At 36.3% G+C, this 18,412-nt stretch overlaps 1 protein-coding gene across 2 annotated transcripts; it reads right to left on the minus strand.

Annotated features, from left to right (window-relative positions):
* Window positions 1–1,729: 1,729 nt before the first annotated feature.
* LOC146471141 (cystathionine beta-synthase-like protein) lies at window positions 1,730–18,337 on the minus strand. 2 transcript variants are annotated; one of them, XM_085121174.1, is made up of 17 exons: window positions 17,985–18,337; window positions 17,785–17,891; window positions 17,486–17,620; window positions 16,705–16,784; window positions 15,409–15,478; window positions 13,224–13,288; window positions 12,684–12,753; window positions 11,695–11,786; window positions 11,123–11,200; window positions 8,719–8,851; window positions 7,672–7,777; window positions 7,208–7,288; window positions 5,191–5,286; window positions 4,368–4,406; window positions 3,818–3,926; window positions 3,109–3,199; window positions 1,730–2,206 (listed from the first exon to the last, which is right to left on the minus strand). In XM_085121174.1, exons 1-17 carry the CDS (start codon window positions 18,119–18,121, stop codon window positions 2,082–2,084), a joined length of 1,614 nt encoding a protein of 537 aa, XP_084977300.1. In that variant the 5' UTR covers window positions 18,122–18,337; the 3' UTR covers window positions 1,730–2,081. The 2 variants fall into 2 exon arrangements, with proteins under 2 accessions (XP_084977300.1, XP_084977301.1); XM_085121175.1 differs by having other exon boundaries at window positions 3,115–3,199; window positions 17,985–18,330.
* Between the last annotated feature and the right edge of the window lie 75 nt (window positions 18,338–18,412).

The raw sequence follows: 18,412 nt of genomic DNA on the forward strand, positions 1-18,412 counted from the left end.
GGAAATATCTCGTTTACGTTTCAAGAAATCCAAAACCTCTATGCTGATAACGTGAATCTATGTTGTGGGATGTTTCGTGAATTTTTTTTTTCGTATATTTGGGAGGAGATAGTTTTTCTTGAAGGATAGGTAAAATTAAAAGAAACAAGAAATATTGAAGATTTAGTGAAGTTTTAAAATTAGAATTTGTAGTTAATAATTAATAGACAGACATCAAGTCCACTAGCAACCCGGGGTGCTCTTGTGTTGGTATCAACTGTCTGTTAGTGTTCCAAAAATCATTTTCTTTTTTCCATCCCTTCTTAAAACCTCTTCAAATTTCATTCAAATTTAGGTTAAGTCCCCCCTTAAGTCAATTTTCTCAAGTTATTGTTCTACAGTATTTCACTTATCACGAAAAAGTCAAAATAAGAAATTTCTCGAGTTTTTTCAGGCTTTCGCCTTTTTCATTGAAATAGAAAAATGTCGACATTTCTTCCAGCTTTCTTCGTTTGGCCTGCTTGATTGCAGCTGTCAAGAAAACGCGCGAAACTAAAAAAATTGTTCTCGTGGAGACATGGATCCAGATCTAAACGAGAAAAATAGATACACAGAGGAGAAAAGTGCAAGGTTTGTTGTTCAAATGAAATTTGACAGTTTAGGCTGGAGAGAGGCAGGGAGGGGGCGAGACGTTTGTAACTTTAAACGGTGAGTACAATATTTTTAGACTTTTCCTACTGACGTAACAAGTATTCTCTTAAGGTCACGGAAACCATATTTTGATTTAGACGGTTGCCTAAGTGTGGTTAATTTTTGTTTCCTCGCACACATAAGAGTTGTTTGGACCGACTGTATCTTGTTAGCGCGCTGTGCCGTCCTCACCTTTAAATTTTAATGATTGTCAAAGCCCTCCTCCCCCCCCCCCCCCCCCCACCCTATCTCACCTACCCGGAGGCTTCGGAAATAATGAATAGGGTAAAAAGAAGTACCGTAACTGAAATGAAATTCTCTTTTTCCTCAGGAAAAATGTATGTGCCGACCAACGAGAACTTGACAATGTGGTCAACGTACCAAGTATTAAGGCCAATATATACACTAACACTTTAAGTTGTGTTCATCGCCATCGTATTTTTAGTTCTTTACTGACAGTCTTATTTTTTTTTTATCTCAGTTAATTTGTACTTTTCCTTTGTTTTTATGAATGTTTTCCATTGTTTTACACTCAGTACCATCCATCACAACAAAGGAAAACTAATAATTAACTGAAAATTATGATTAAATGAGATAAAAAATTAACTACAACATCCATCTGTACGGATGCCAAGGCTTGGGTAGAATGAACAATTACATACATTGAGCGTGTTTTTTAATAAAACAAAATTAAAATAATGAAAAGATTCCACTATCATTAAGTGACTTTATAGACCAACACCGTCCATGCACAACAGAAAAGGACACTATTTACTGGCATTTCAGGAACATGTCTTAACATCATGACAATAATAGCGTGCGAGCGAGCGAGCGATAAAGTTCCATTTCACTAACATGTTTTGTTTGTTGAACATATTGCTCTATTTCCACAACCCCAGTTGAACACAATCTTTACTAATAAAACGCTGGGTTTAGAGAAGTTTGATAGTAATTGTCTTCGTCCAACAGGAAGGGAGGGCAAAAAGGGCACTAGAAACTAGCAAAACTTGGCTAACAAGTTCGTTATACAACGTATTAGGAAATAAGCAAATACAACAACTTAAAGAGATCTTCACAGTGCTTATTTTTATTGTTAATAAATATTGAACAGTACCGACCAGAGCTGATAAGCAATGATTGAAATTGGAGTGTCGAGAGTTTACGCTTAAGTTTTGCCAGAACACTCTAAGCTTACAACCAAAACATATGGCAAACAATAATCCAGAGATTTCAATGTTTCCCTTATAATGCATGTACTTTTGAACCTTCATGCAGCTGAAGTAAGATAAAAAGATCCAGTGTCTTTCAGTTCTTTATCTGAACAAGAAATAACATCAACTTCACGGTTTCCATGTAACCCACAGTGGTGCTGATTTGATGGTTCCTCCTCCAATCACTTCCATCGTGTTACTCTACACCTTCCCGTTCTGATGGCCAGCTTCTGTTGTTAGATTGAGAGTGATGAAGTTCAAAAGATCGATGCGTGTAACAATTCCAAATATCATCTCTTTCTTGTCCATTTTCCCTTTTTCAGTGTCTAAGGAGTCAATAACAAACAAGTCGTCAAACATTTCAGTTTAGAATTCCTTAGGCTATATTGAGTGCCGGCGGACGTGTAGCCCTCGGTCTGGCGTATATAATAAGACGGGGGAATCCTGTTTTTCGTTTCAAGAAAACCTGGCAGTTAAACTGGGAAGTTCATTATTTTATTTTGCGCATCTTACTGTTGCTGTGTTTCCAAAATCCTGAGAAATTAATAAACCACTTCAAACAACGCTAAAACACTTAAAACAAATTGCAACTTCGTTCAGCCCTTCGATAACTAGTTAGCGTTCTTGGTTACTGTAACCGTGGTCAAAGGATAGGAAAAATTTGCCGGCTCCCGGAACCAATCAGATTTTAGGATTGTTCAGGATACCACACGCTCACAAACAGTGCGTAATTTGCTATTAGACGATTTATGAAACCGTACTGTAGCTGAGAAAAATCTTCATCATGTTGAAACTAATTCATCTCATCGCATAACGTTGAACTAAATTTGCGCAAACACTATTGTGAAAGGGACTCTTCGATAACAAGTTAAAGACTGGTTTCTTGAAAGGTGTCCACTATTAAACGCCTTAAATGTCGTCAGACACGACGAGTTGGCCGTGCATTTGGCAATTAGAAATAAGACAGTTTCAGTGTCACCTAAAGTCTGATGGACAATGATTTGTACAGACCACTTGTCCCTTACACAAGACTGAAAAAAAAAATCCCAGTCGCGATGAGACATCTTAACTTACAACAGAAACGAGTAAGGTTTTTTTTTCACTTCTATCTTAATGTTTACCTCAGCTTTGTCTCAGGGATACAATCAAATTCTCAAGAAAACGTAACTGTATGACATATTACATAAACAAACATAACGTAACACATAGAAACACAACATTTACATACACTTACAGAGTCGCTGGCTGTGGACAACAACAGCGTAATGATCAAGATCTAGAATACGCGATAGCTTGCCAAGACTGGTGTCCAGTGTAACCTGAAAAATGAAATTGTATGTGAGAAAACTTCAGCATAGAAGACTGTGCCAGTAAATTGAATAGAATCAAAATGATGCGGTGGTCAAAATTTTGGACAGAAGAGAAACTGCATTTTCAACGTACGGCACTAATTTTGCAAACATATCAATACGGTCTATTTTCTCAGTGGTTTCAAAGCAGCGAACACTACCAGTAGCATACCAAGTCATGTTGAATACAGATAGTCTGGAGTTGGAAACGACATTGGAAACGTGTGTTTGGGTTAATCAACAGAGTTAACCACCGTAAAGATATGCGAGTGCTGACGTTTTCGAACGTGGGTTGTTTATGAACTCTACGATATTGGTGGGAGCATGGTAACGTAAAACAAGAATATATTAGTCGAATGAAAATGTTCCTTGTTTCCATGGGGATTAAGCATGATGTTAAAATCGTACACGTCTTATATCTGTCCGAGTAGATTTTAAGACAATTAAAATTGTTTAAAAATTAATGGTATGCACTATGGCTGCTATGGTAACAACTGTTGCAAAATGTGGTACCCTAAGAGGAAAGAGACTTTGATCACACGTTAGTTTGATTTCAAAAGATGCACTCCAAGGCAAAGCAACTTTTACCTTCTTGAAGTTCTTATACATCGAGTTGACAATGGGACTTTCAGGAGTAATTCGTCCACTTATAATCTGGGACATGATGTTACCTAGGGTAACCATTCCCATTACAGACCTGTTGGAAACAAAACAAGAATTTTATCTAATTTTTGTTTGATAATAAATGACTGCACCGCAATTCACTGCAATGAATACACTGCAAGGCTGAGTTTCGTGCCGGTGAAAAGTCGACGAGAAAGAGTTGAATATTGCTTCTAGAAACGAAAGACAAAGTATTAAATGACTGCATTTTGAAAACAACGGCATTACAAAAATTCAAAAGAAATGATGCTTTGCACATGCTGGTTGTTTGTCAGTGAATAGACAGTGGATGGCAGACTAAGACAAGAATCGTAAAGGGCATCACATGAATAAATTATTTCATTCAACTGTTTTGTTTGAGTTTTATGGATATAGGCCAACGGAATCACTTTCAGTAAAAACTAACCGCAACAGTGATTTATCGTAAAATACAGCTTGTCAAGGAAATTTAAAAAGTTTTTATAAAATAACTCACCCAACTTCACTAACTACTGGAAGTTGATCAAATCCTTCCCTGAAAAAAAAAGGAAAGAAAATCTTGTTAAGCATCACATTTTGTTCATACTCTCTGAAAATTTTAAAGCTGGGGGCGGATTTGAAGTAATAGATGAACAACCTGTGGAGGTTGCATTTTGAAGCAGCGGCAGTTTTTGAAACTTGAGTGATTATTACTACTCCTTCTTTGATAGGATTCTAGTCCAGAGTTGTGTTGGATTTCCCTGACTATATTCAATAACACAGCAAGGTGGACAGTTTCTTTTGTTAGACAGAATGTCAATTGACGGCCAAAGTCCCTCGGACTAGCCCAAAAGTGTCCTCTGAATTATTTATTAACAACACAGCCTTCCACTCCATTGTCTTCAAAAAAGACAAAATCTTAAACCAAAGAAACATTTTGGTTTACCCATTTAAAGTATTTTTACAACTGTTTGTAAACTGCTTGAAAAAACTGTCTGATATTGGTGGGAAAATCGATGGAGTTTGGGGAGGGAATCTTGACTGCCTCTCAGCTGTTTGCCACAGCTTTACTGACAATAAACAGGAACAGAACGTCCAATGTGAATCACCATAGAAAGGGTACGGATGTTTTCTGGAACCACACAATATAACAAAAAAATTATGCTTTAACTCGATGTGAACCCGATTAAAGTGTTAACTCCACACATGCTTTGATTGTACTCTTAGACTTTCTGAACGTCCAAGATTTATGGGCCATGCAGAGTGGACCTTGTATTCCCTAACCCCAAAAGAAAATGGAAGACAAAAAGACAGGAATGACAGCCATTAAATATCAATACCTGTCCATTATGTCAATTGACTGCTGGCAGGTAACAGATGGCAGGACAGTCAGTGGTGTCGACAGGCTGATGCAAGACACTTTCTTTGTCCACCACCTGCATTTATGAAAGAAGTATCAACAATGTGTTAAATGATTGGCTGCTTTGAATTATTTTTATTTATTTATTTTTTTTTTCACAGCTTTATTGACCATTACACATATTACATGTAGCAAAATAAACAGCCAGAAAGAAATGAAAAAAAAAAATGTGATAGGGTCAAAAGGGCAGGTGTGAACGGGACGCGAGGACCCATGCGAGGCACCTCCCATGATACAAATAATAATTAAGACACGATCAACCAAAAGACGCTGAAAAAACTAGGGACGGCAGGGGCAGGATCGTACAGTTGACCAGGTACAGGGGTAGAATATGTCAAAGTGATTCGGGAAAAGGTTAAACATGTGCTCAGTAACAAAGTTGCGGAAGGAAGCAGTAGTTGAAAAGTGGTAGGGGGTGAGAGTTTACAGATATAGTTCCAGAGCTTAACAATACGATTAAAGTGAGAGGCCTTAAAAGTGCTAGTTTTTCATACATGAGTTTTAAGGTTATAAGGATTACTTAGTCTGGTTCGCCCGTGAGAAACAGGAGAAACAAAATCATAAACATTTGTATAACCTGTCACAAACAAGAGCGAGAGTTTCGAATTCAATAGCCTTGTCTACAACTTGCATTCACATAAGCCTAAGTATTGCTTCCAAGTCCCTTGTGTATTTGTACTACTTTCATAAGTAGACACATGCAAGTTTTTCAACAAACTGTCTATGTTTTGCATCAACAATTTTCGTGATTAAAGACAAGGCAAAAACTGTTGTCAAATGTTTGTTTCACTTGTCTAAAGGTACCTTTCACTTGTGCCACAGGTACAACGCTTTGATGCATGTTAAAGGAATGCCAAGAGAGGAAGGAAGGCAGAGGTCTGCACTCGACCGAGAAGGAACACAAAGTGACGAAGATCAAGGCGGCACTGAAGCTATACAGAAACGGCGACCCAGCGATGGCGATGGTGCGCGAATTTGAGGAGGGAGCGGAGGAGTTAGGTCATACTAAACGCATTGGTTAAAGAAGCAGCAAGGTACACAGAGGAGACGGCTGGACCTCCAGCTGCAGCTGGGGTACCCAAATCCAACCTGCAACAGCACGAGAGATGGGAGGCGATGCCAGCGGGGAAGCTGAAGATGGAGCAGAGGAAATGTCTGGAGCGAAGTACGGAGTGCGGACTGGGTGTAAGACACCGACTGAGGTATAAAACGCCGATTACGGTCTACGGGTAACAAATGCGGACCGGGTATAAAATAGCTTAAATAAAAATTACAGGTAGTTCGACGTCCCATCAAGTTTATCTGTTCCACCAGAAATATATAATAATTGATAAAGATTACGATTATTTATTACGATCATTTTTACAAATAATATTTCTTTGTACTATTTTTGGGGCAGTTCTTTTGACTGGTTCATCCATGCTTTCAAGATGTTTGTAGCACATTTCTTACTTCAGCAAGTTTCCGTTACAAAGGCCTCTTCTCTTCTTTTGGAGTCATTGAGGTCAACAGAGAAGTGCATCTTTGTTTGTTTGTTTTTTTTTTTAATCGTTGCGAATGATTTTGTCCTCCATCTTGTCTTACGTAATTTACTCCACTATGTAATCATCTGGGCCCAAAGCCCGATAAAGCAAATCTTGGGTTAACGTGAAGTTTAAATGAATTACATTACTAATCAATAACCATTTTTAAAGATTTTTGCCATTCAGCTTTGATTAACACTTTTCTTTACCTTAAGCTTAAAAGAAGCTTTTAAAAACATTTTTAACGAGTGAGATGAAAACCTCGGTTAACTTTTAATCGCGGATTAGCGCTAATCGGCTTTGGAACAACCAGGCCCTGGTTGTAGTTTTTTTTATATAATTAGGTAATAGCCTGGCTAAATAAATTAAATGATCAACAGTAAACGTTTATGATTGACGGGCAACAAAACATACCAAAATTTGTTTTGATCCTCATTTCTTTCTTTTTCAAGGAATCCTTGATCTTCCATCCAATCATCACTTAAGAATTTAGTCCTGAAACAAAAATTTTAAAACAAAAACAACTTACTAAAAATCATGTTAACTGCACGAAACATTTTCCCCCCCATAAATATTATTGAGAATGATGTATTAGTCAGTAAATGACACAGGCAAACTCGGAAAAAAAATCCGAGTGCTCCTACAGGACTCGAACTTAAGACCTTCCGATTACTAGTTCGGATGCTCTAATACTGAGCTACAGGAGACTCGTGGGAGCTTAGGCCATTAAACTAGGTTCCTGGGAGAAGCATGGGAAATAATGTGATGGAATATGTAAAGCCTGGTGAATAAATGAGAATGATGTATTAATCAGTAAATGACACAGGCATACTCATTACCAATAATGAAAAAAAAAAAAAAAATGGGTGTTGTCTTACATGTAGTTGCGGACAGAGTCTGGTAGCAGAACAACACACTTCTGTCCCTCTGCCAAGGTTTGTGCTGCTTGCACTGCAGCTGCCATTGCACTCCCACTAGAGCCACCTGGAAAAAAAATACAGAACTTGTACATCACCATGTCTTTACGAAAATATCAAGCACGTTATTTATTTATTTATTTTTTGTAAGTAAAAGAAAAGGAAAGTTCATAAAATGCACAGGGTATTAAGGATTGAAGAGAAAAAATGCTGTTCAAGGCAGCAAAGATGAATTGGTCCAGATTGGCTGGAAATGGTTTCGTCTAACTCACTTGGGAGCACTCCTGCTAGCATAGCCTATCAAGCTGGGTCTTGAATCAAGATAATTAGCTTATTATAATCGTAATCACTGCAGCTTCTCAGCGATGTGTTTTGCACTGTCTTGTTATGTATCTTTTTCTCTATTTTTTAGTCTATTCTTTTCACTTATTACATACTAGCCTCACATCTTTTACACTTTTTGTCATTAGTACTTATAAATACATGTGGCACTGCAATCTCCTCTCACTAGATTTTTTAATTTTTATTGTAAATAGTCTGTTTTTAAATTTACGTGAAGAAGGCCAAAGGCCAAAACGTGGTAATCCAGAAAAGAGTTTGCTCCTTTCGCTCTGTTCTGTGCACAAAGCTATTAAGTAATGTTAAAAAAAAAACGAGGAGGAGTGTTTTATTGGGTTTTAGACTCGATAAAACACGTGCTGCAAGTTTTTTGAACAGCTTCAAAAACATTCCTGGAAAAGCGTGTGTCAAAAGAGTTCATAGCAATTATGCTTTTGTGAACATTGGAAATAAGCATACGAGAAAAACACCGCATACTAACGAGGAGTGTTTTAACAGCTGATAAAACACCGCATACTAATTAGGAGGTGGTTTATCGATATAAAGTCACTGCACATGATGTATTATCGACCATTTGACAGGTCAATGGGGTTATGAATTATTAATAAATTTTTAAATATATATCTATATGTATATATCTCAAACTGTATATGTAAGTCATAATATTACCACACAGCAATCCTTCTTCTTTTATAAGTCGCCTGGAAAAAGTAAAAGCTTCTTTATCTCCAACCTTATACCACTTGTCAACAACATTACGGTCCAGCACAGTAGGAACAAAATCATAGCCAATGCCTTCAACCTGGAAAACGAACACATTTATCAAGCTGGCTATAACACCAACTAGGAAAAAACTAAGGATATATATCACTGGTACCAACTATGACCGAAACAAAAACGTATATAGCAAATATCTTAATGAGTAAAAACAGTGCAACTAAAACACCTTGGAATCACTTTGAATAAACTTAAAAAGGACACAAGAAACAAATACTGAGCCAGGCAAGTTCAGGTTGGTAATCTGTGTTCACAAATCATTCGTAACTTTACGTTCCAATAGGAAAGTTAACGTTTTCCTTCCATACAAAATCTAACAGTTATTTTGCTATTACGCAACAGTTACCGTGACACTGGTTTCCTGGAATACCAGGATCGAGGATCGAGGATTGATAATCAAAGGCTAATAAAAATTAAATACTAATAAAGAACAAAAAATATCAAAAAAATACTTTGGTCAATGGAGTGCGTGCCATCATTGTCAATTACCAACTAGTCTGAAGTGTCCTTTGCTCTTAAACTCTTGTAAGTGACCACTCAAAGATTATGATTGGTGTTTGGTCAGCACTAACAATGTGAATTAATTAAAAGAACTTGAATTAAAAGTTCAAGCTTATTTACAGCTACACTGTAGAGGTAGAAAGCTTCTAAAACCTCGATCTGGTTAGCGACCAATCTCGATACGCTAATTGTTACGGCATGTGATCGCTTTCAAGAGCTCGTTCTCGTAAACAAGCAGCTCTAGTTACGACCATTTTTGTTTTCTGCATCCCAATAAAACAAGTACACAAAAATATACTTGTTGGTATTGATGGTTATTTCCCTGTGTTCAACGTATCTGAGGAAAAAAAGAGGCTACACACAGTGCTCGGCTCAGTTTCTTAGGCTTAGGTAAGAAACAGGTTTTATTGGGTTAGGCTTCAGTCAACTGAAGTGGGACAAACAAACCATTGTTCGAAGAAATGGACCACATAACTTCACACTGTCTGTGGACTCCTTTGATTGTGCGGACTTGTGATTGACATCAATCCCAGTTTCAATACGGTACGTCAGTTTGATTCTTTCAGAAAAATTTCTTTCAGTTTTACGTTGTCCACAAGATGTTGGGGTGGAAGGAGGGGGGCTTACTACAGATTAACAGAAGAGAGAGCGGGGTTTGATAGTACTTTCACTGTTCGATTGCATGTAAAATGTTCAGCCACTGTTTATTAACAATACGTATTTTGACACGCAAAACCATAAATTAAGGACGGTGCCTACTATTGTTACTGCGCATACATTCTGCGCATCTCGAGATATTCAGGTTTTCTATGGATGGTGCCTTCTAATACAGGAATATTTTTCCGCGGTTTAAAATTATGCGGAAAAAGCAGAACGTAGCATGTGCTCTTGGTATCTCAAAGGAAAATTGGGGATAACCATGCATTTTTTAGAGATAATTAAGCTTCAGTTTAGAAAAAATTCCCATATATTGCTTTATATTTTGGCACTTTTAAGAATATTGTTGCTTAATTATCTCTGAAAAATGCGTGGTTACCCCCAATTTTCTTTTTGGATACCAATAGGCCTTGCTAAGATCTGCTTTCCCCGCATAGCCATAAGCCGCACAAAAATACTTCTTTATTATTAGGCACCGTTCTTAAAGAAATTTTAAAGTGAAACCAGTGAAGCTATGGTGTTTCTATTACAATCCGGTTGTTGCTGTAAGTTCTGTAAGTTCATAAGCGGACACTTTTCCTGGTCCCAAGGGTGTCCGCTTAAGGAAGGCTCTTTGAGATTAATAAAGCAATGGCATAGATCTCACACTTTTAAGCCAGGTTCAAGTTGCTACTTGGCAGATATCAAAACTGAGCTCAATGAAAGATAAAAGTTATACCCACCAGGGATTTTTATATGAATTTTGTGTCTGTTTTTACATGTTTGCGAATATATTACCGTAACCTAAAATTTTCATTTCTAGGTTTGCCAACTTAAAGCAACTTGCAAATTACCCAGTCCTCTACATTATTAGGTCATTTCTTATTTTTTATCTTGGACACACACATTTTTTAATAATATTTGAAAAATGAAGTCTGAATGGCCAAATTCTTTAATGTTATTAAATTAATGTCCTCTATATACCTCAGTTGCCATACACTAATTCACAAAATAATTATATAGCTGTCTGTAAAATTATCCATGGCTGGTTCCTTCTACATATACAGAGAGTTCATTTATCATTAATTGGTCATACATTCCACCAGTGTAGTAAATAAATTATATTTGTTATTTTAAGAATAAAAGAATAATTACTTACATGATAGATTGGGTTGTCACAATTATTGAGTTCCTCTGGTTCTGCGAGGATTGACCCATGAGGATCAACTCCTATTACCTTATAATAAAAACAAAATTAGTTGAAATCTTCTGTGTTGAAATGTTAGTTAAAATAATATACTAGGGATCTTCTGTTCATCTTTACTAAAAGATCGATAAAACCAAGATGGATCTGGACTAATTAAACATACTTTAAAATCCAGGGTCGGGTTGTTCAAAAGCCGATTAACGTTATTCCACGATTAAAAGTCAACCGAGATTTTCTGCTCACTCGTTAAAACTGTTTTTCAACTCTAATGTTAAGCTAGTGGTAAAGAGAAGTCAACGTCAAAACTGAGGGGACAAAAATCTTTTTCAAAAGTCTTTATTGTTGCGTAATTGAACTCGAACCAAAGTTGTTGTTAATTGAGGATTAGCTTAATTGGGCTTTGAACAACTGGGCCCAGTTGAGTCAGCTAAATTATAACTAGTGTATCTTTTCATTTCACAATTAACTGTTAATATGTTCATCTGTAACTAGGAAGTTGCACTACTTTTTAAGAAGAAATATACCTTGGCATTGGGACACTTCTCTTTGATCTTCCTTGCCACACCAGTAATAGTACCACCAGTTCCAGCACCAAGAACCACCATGTCAACTTTACCTTGAAACAAAATACATGTTGAGTGACAGTGATAGAGATAGAAGAACTTTGGTCAGTGGTTAATTGGGTCATTTGTCTAACGAGCTCTTTTTCACGTTATTTGTTGACCCCCATATCAACCTTCCCATTCACAATAATAATCATAACAATAATTATGGACCCTATGCAAAAATGGCTGACATTTTACTATTCTTTTGTCTGCATTCAAATTAGCCTCACTAACCTCGTTCACGGTGAAACATTCTTTCGATTTTCGAACTCAAGAATGAGGTTAGTGAGGCTAATTTGAATACAAACAAAAGAATATTAAAATAGACCCTACTTTTGCATAGGGTCTATTATTATTATTATTATCATTATTATTATTATTATTATTATTATTATTAAATTTTTTTAAGACTATCCAGTAAGAGGTGTATACTTTGCTTTGAACACCCAAGATTATCCTGGGGTCAAATTTATAATTAAGCCATATAATCTTAGGATAAGATGTATCCTTAGTAAAAGGTGAATAGAAAAGCCACGGCTGTTTAGAAACAAGGGCTATAATTTATATTATATAGTAGGATTTATCTTAAATTATTATAGGAAAAGCATCATCAATCGGTCAGCTGCAGGCCCCTTTCTTTTTGGTTGTCTGCTTTATTACTACATACAAATATATAAAGAGCATTCTCCTCACTTAATTTTTAAAATTTAAGTTGTTGTTTCCATAGAAAATAAAACTCTTCAGAGTGCATTATTAAATTTTGCTTTTTTCTCTGAGTACATGTACACACGGACTACAAGTACAAGTTATCGTGCATAAAGATAATATTTATAGCTCTGATATGATACGATGGCCAAAATGAAAATTTATGTAAACTACTCTGATCAGAAATGCAAAAAACATATTACCACCACATTGATCAATTATTTCCTCTCCTGTTCCATCATAATGAGCCAATGGATTGCCAGCATTGCGGTACTGAAAAAGGTTTGCATTACAATTAAACCTTAATAAATAATAAATACTAATAACAATTATAATTTCAACGAGCGCGCGTTGTAAATTAGATGATAGATAGCCAGTGCCTTGTAACGGCTATAATCATCTGATATCCAACAAGCACATGGGGAATTATTGTTTTATTAAAAACTATCAAGAAATACTGCGAAATCTTGCTGATTTTGCTTTGTAAGAACAACCAGATGGCAATTTAATGGCCACTATGTTCGGGCATGATATAATGGCTCATATACTATGGCCGCTAAGCCAACCCATTATACCATGCCCACTAATTATAAGCCATTCAAATGCCTGGAATTAAATTTTACATTATGATCCGGTTTTTAATAAAACAAATTACTATGAAAAATATGGAAATTGCACTGCTTGATGCTGTGTTAATTGTAAAAAAATAAAAGAACAAAGAAACAAAGAAATGATAACTGTACCTGATCCAGGATTACAGAATTTGAAATCTCACTATTCAGCCTCTGTGCCACACCAATATGGGATTCTGCAAAACAAAACCTTTAGTAGGTAAATTGTCATAGTTTGGACCATACCCCTATTAAAGCCAGGGTGCACTGAGTCACTCTAGGGTGCGTAGTTAGAATTGGGGGTGTCTGTATCGCAGAGGAAGTATAATTTAAATCCTCAAATATGCACTATCCCTCCCCCTCTCAAATACAGTGTAAGTGCTCCTCCTAGAGTAAGCATGTCATATGACCAAAACATGTCATTTAAGCGCCTCGTAGTAGGAATTCAAACCTTCCCTTCCTCCTGTTTTGGACTAGTACAGAGACAACAAATTAAAGGTTGAGTTAGTGAGTCGATCACATCTACTAATTGCCGTTTGTATTCATCGCATGTCATAAATAATTTATTTATACAATCACGTAATTCAGAATCAACATTGAACTGCCTTTGACTCCATCATTGTAATTTAAAATACAAGAAACCTGAGTTTCTTTTCCTCCGAGTCATATCTATGAATACTGCATAATTGCACATACCAAGTGTGCCACTAATATTAGAACTATTTCCTATATGAATAGCTTTAATTTGTATGTCAAATATATACAATACAATACAATACAATACAATACAATACAATACAATACAATACAATATTTATTTTGCTATATACAACAATTACAGATGGAAAAAAAATTATGAAAATTGATGAAAGAAAATAAATGGCAAGAAAACCTGAAAGAAACCACGAGGCTTATAAAGTCAGGCTTCCTCACTTTTAAAAAATAGCTATCTTATATTATCTTATAGCTATCTTATGGACTTATTACACGTCTTGTTTGTGTGTAAAGTGTAATTATGCTACTCGTATATTTAAGAATTAATAGGTTCTTCGCTATAATATAATTATCCACTAAGTGGCTTAAAACTTATAACAGCAAGATAGGTTCACATTTTGAATAATGATATATTATTAAATGAATAGGTCATGCCACCGCGTACTGCTACTCACTCTAATCTACAACCAAATAGGTATTGGTGAGTTAAGCGTAGCCAATAGGAGAACAGCATCGACGTGACAGAATGCTAGTAGATTAATATACTTATACATAATATTTCAAACTGTCTATCCAATCTCCACAAACGAGTGGCAGCCCCTGCCTTACACTAATATGAAATATTCGCAATACCTGAGATGCTTATATTCAAGGATTTACGGTGACTGAGATCCAATATCTGGCAACAATTTCATATATGATGATATTAAAGTTTAACCAAGAACAATATACTAGTTAGTTTTCCAGTGCTTGATCATGACACGAGTGTGACCAACGTGCGAGCCAGCGAGCCAAACGCGCGAGCCATGCGAGCCAAACATGTGAGGCTTGCGAGGCACGAACAACCCCCAACATAAATGCTAACCATTAAGCTAACCGGGGAGCTACTTGAGCTTACCTGAGTGCTATTTAGGCTAACCGGAGTGTTTTTTAGGCTAACCTGAGTGCCTTGCACGTCTGCCTCGCATGGCTCGCTAGCTCGCTGGCTTGCAGATTGTCAAAGACGCTCATGGCACCATATACCTTCCCAAATCATTAATAATTCATCAAGAGAAAAAAAAAGAAAATCACTGCTGTGACTGTGGTTTGGATACGTCTTCCTTAAATTACCATTAAATTTTGCCTTTTAACACTCAATTGAAAATCCTTCTACACACTGTACTACCAAAACTAAAATGTTATCCCTATCTCAAAATGCCTGAGGGGATTCAATGTTAAAGTCAAGCTAGTTTTTCAATGTGTGCATTCTTGTAACATTGTGCATATCCTTATCCCAGAACAAGATACCTTAATAATGAGGGATGCCCTGTATAGGGCAGACCTTGTTGATGTATGTGGCACATCGAAAGAAATGGTTGTGTTGGTGTGACAGACGAACAAAAGCCAGCCTTATATGCATGCATGCATGAGGCTGTCTTAATTGCCTGCTGATCAAAAGTCACACTTCACTGCTATCTAGGGCATCATTTTGCAGAATCATGTTTTATTAGGGACCGCTGGTTATTGTTATTACCATCATTTCCACATTATGCCTTTGAGAGTTTAACAAGTTTGAAATGCCTTGGTTTTACAAAATAATGTCATGTTCACAACACAGTCTTACCAGGGGAGTCAAACTTGGCCTCTGTAGGTGTACGAACAATTTCTGCTCCAAGAGCGCGTAGAACATCAACCTTGAAGAACAAATCATCCATACAATGTTGTTACAGTGGAATAACACTAGAATAAATATGACCACCTCTGGGTATTTAATCCAAAATTGATGACCAAACAATTAAAGGGTTGAGTGTATACTGTCTTGTGTGAAATTTTTTTTAAATATCTTACAAGAAGTTGCAAAGTCCTGAGGAATTAACCATGATCATGATAAAACAAAAGAAGAGTTATGCAAACAGACCTCATTATTCATGAAAAGAACTAAGCATAAAGCTTACAGCTAAAAAACCACAGAGCAATGTTCTCTGACAAAAATATGAGATGTAAAGATGACTAGCAGAAGTTTTCAGTTTTCATATGAAAGCATGCGGACAAAAGAACACAAACTTTAATATCCTGTTCCAGTACAACACATTTCCATTAATTTGTTCTGGGTCCCCTGTGTTTACAAACCAATAATTTGATACTGCATCGGCCCTTGTCATGATTGGCAATTTGCAAAAGTAGGCTTCTTGTATAATAATATAACAACTGGAGGAGACAGCAGAGTCAAGTGTAAACAAAAACAGAATCCATCAAAATAATTTGCTAATGCATGGTATGGTGAGGAGTAGCCCTAAATGCTGTTATGGCTTGTAGTTGTGTGGATAGTTCATATCTGACAGCAACATTGATCACCATTATATAATTAATTGGCTTTAAGTCAAATTAAAATGTTGAACTTTGTTCGTGATGGCAAGACTGGCAAAAAGATGACAAGAAATAATTATTTCAGCTAGACTATTACTTGACTCTACATCAAACTTGACTCATGCTTCATGTAAACGTTCTGCATTTTGTCTCTAAACTTACGACAATTTCTATCCTTCTCTGTAAAATCTTTGTCCAATTCAGTTATTTATTTGGTAGTATATATCTAATGGCTTTTTTTTTCCTTTTTCCATCTGTAAGTAAATTATTGGATTTTACTTTTGGTTTGAGTAATCGATGGTGATAATAATGTATTGCTGATGCCCAAACTCTCCTGACATGACCAGGGGACTACATATCTAGGAGAATCCACAGTTTTGAAATGGTCCAGGCAAAGCAGACAAAGGCCACAAGTTTTACCTTTGGCTTGTGAACTTGGACTTCAAAACAACTGGTTGGTTAATTAGTGCATGCAACTGCTGTCTAATTAAAATTAACTGGATTATACAAAAAAGACTGTTCATCATTTACAAGTCTTATATGAAAGGTTTACCTTTTCCTTACTCATCTTCTCAGGCATGACAATAATGCAGCGATAACCTTTGACAGCAGCAGCCAATGCAAGGCCAATTCCTTTCAAAAAAAATATTAAAAACAATACAATACAATATATAATACATATATATATTTTATTATTATTTAGAAATACCTTTAGTTTCTAGTAACAATGTATACTCAATGTTAGCCTCCCTAAGAACGTCTGCGTGGGAGGCTAACTCAATGTAAGATACAAATATATATTTACCAGACAAGCCTGTACTGTCATAAGGGCTATGAGTTCAAATAAATAAATAAATAAATAAATAAATAAATAAATAAATAAATAAATAAATAAATAAATAAATAGATAAATAAGATAAATAAATAAATACAATACAATACAGTACAATACAATACAATGCAATACTGTAATTCACGATTTTAAATAAAAAAACGTTGTATTGTACGTTGGTGGTCGCAAACCGGAAGTCAGGATCTATTCAGTCACACCTCCATTCACGCCCACAATGTGAATTTAAATGTTATTTACCAGTACATGGCCAAAAAAAATTACTCCGTAATAATTGAACTATATCGTAAAGTGATTGCAGACGTTTTAGATATATACAATTCTAATTCCAAGGCACCTCGAAGGAATCTGTGAAACCGTTAAAAAGCCATGCATGATTTCCACTGAAGCAAAACGAATTGCGTAAAATACCGTCTTAGGCCTCCTACATTATAAAAGCTTATATGATCTAAATGGAATGTACGGCTCAACAACTGATCCTTACCTGTATTCCCTGATGTCGGTTCAATAAGTGTATCTCCGGGTTTAAGTCTGCCTTCTCGTTCAGCGTCCTCGATCATCCTGAGGCCAATTCTATCCTTGACTGAACCTCCTGCGTTGAAAAATTCACACTTCGCCACTAAAAAGCAATAGAGCATTTCACATATTACACTTCAAACACCAACTCATCGAAGATTACAGGCAAATGAACAATCCACCACACTGTTAAAATGTACAAAATTACACAAATTAAACCTTATAAACAACGGCCAAATTGAAGCTTAAGATCAATACTTCACTTACGCAAGTCACATTTTAAACCACAGCTTTTCCCGATGTTGTTTATTCGAACTAATGGCGTCTGTCCGATACGATGGAGGACATTTGGAAGAATCTTGTCTTGTGAAACCCTAGTTGAAATATTAAATGTCAACGTAAATGTTAATGTAGACTTTAAATTAAGGAAACAGGGACATTTTCACTAAAAGCAATCAACTACTCACATGGTCGACTTCCCGTGTTGATGCGGGGACTCCGAGATATCCATCCCCAAATGCCAAGTACATTTCGACGGTAAATCAGGTCGAATCCATTGTCTTTTATCTCCAACAGAGGTGGATCGTTTTAATTCGTGTGACATTTTACTGAAACGACAAAATTTAAAGAAACCGCGCAACCGTTTCCACAAGACAGTCACAAGAAAGCAAAATTGTACGCTTAAATATATTCAGTGACGTAACCAAGTTTGATTGGTTGTGAAAGACTGATTACAAAACTGACCCGCAAAAGTTGGGAAATACGCAAAAATGATGTAAGACTCAACCCGAGACTATTGTAGACATTCGCAATGAATCCAGGCCAGTTGCCGGGTAATTGTAGAAGATACCTTGAATTGGGATGTAAAGTAAACGAATACCAGGCCAGCTCTGCT

This window comes from Pavona decussata, unplaced genomic scaffold (genome assembly GCF_977016875.1).
Source record: "Pavona decussata unplaced genomic scaffold, jaPavDecu1.1 SCAFFOLD_106, whole genome shotgun sequence".
NCBI classification, from domain to species: domain Eukaryota; kingdom Metazoa; phylum Cnidaria; class Anthozoa; order Scleractinia; family Agariciidae; genus Pavona; species Pavona decussata.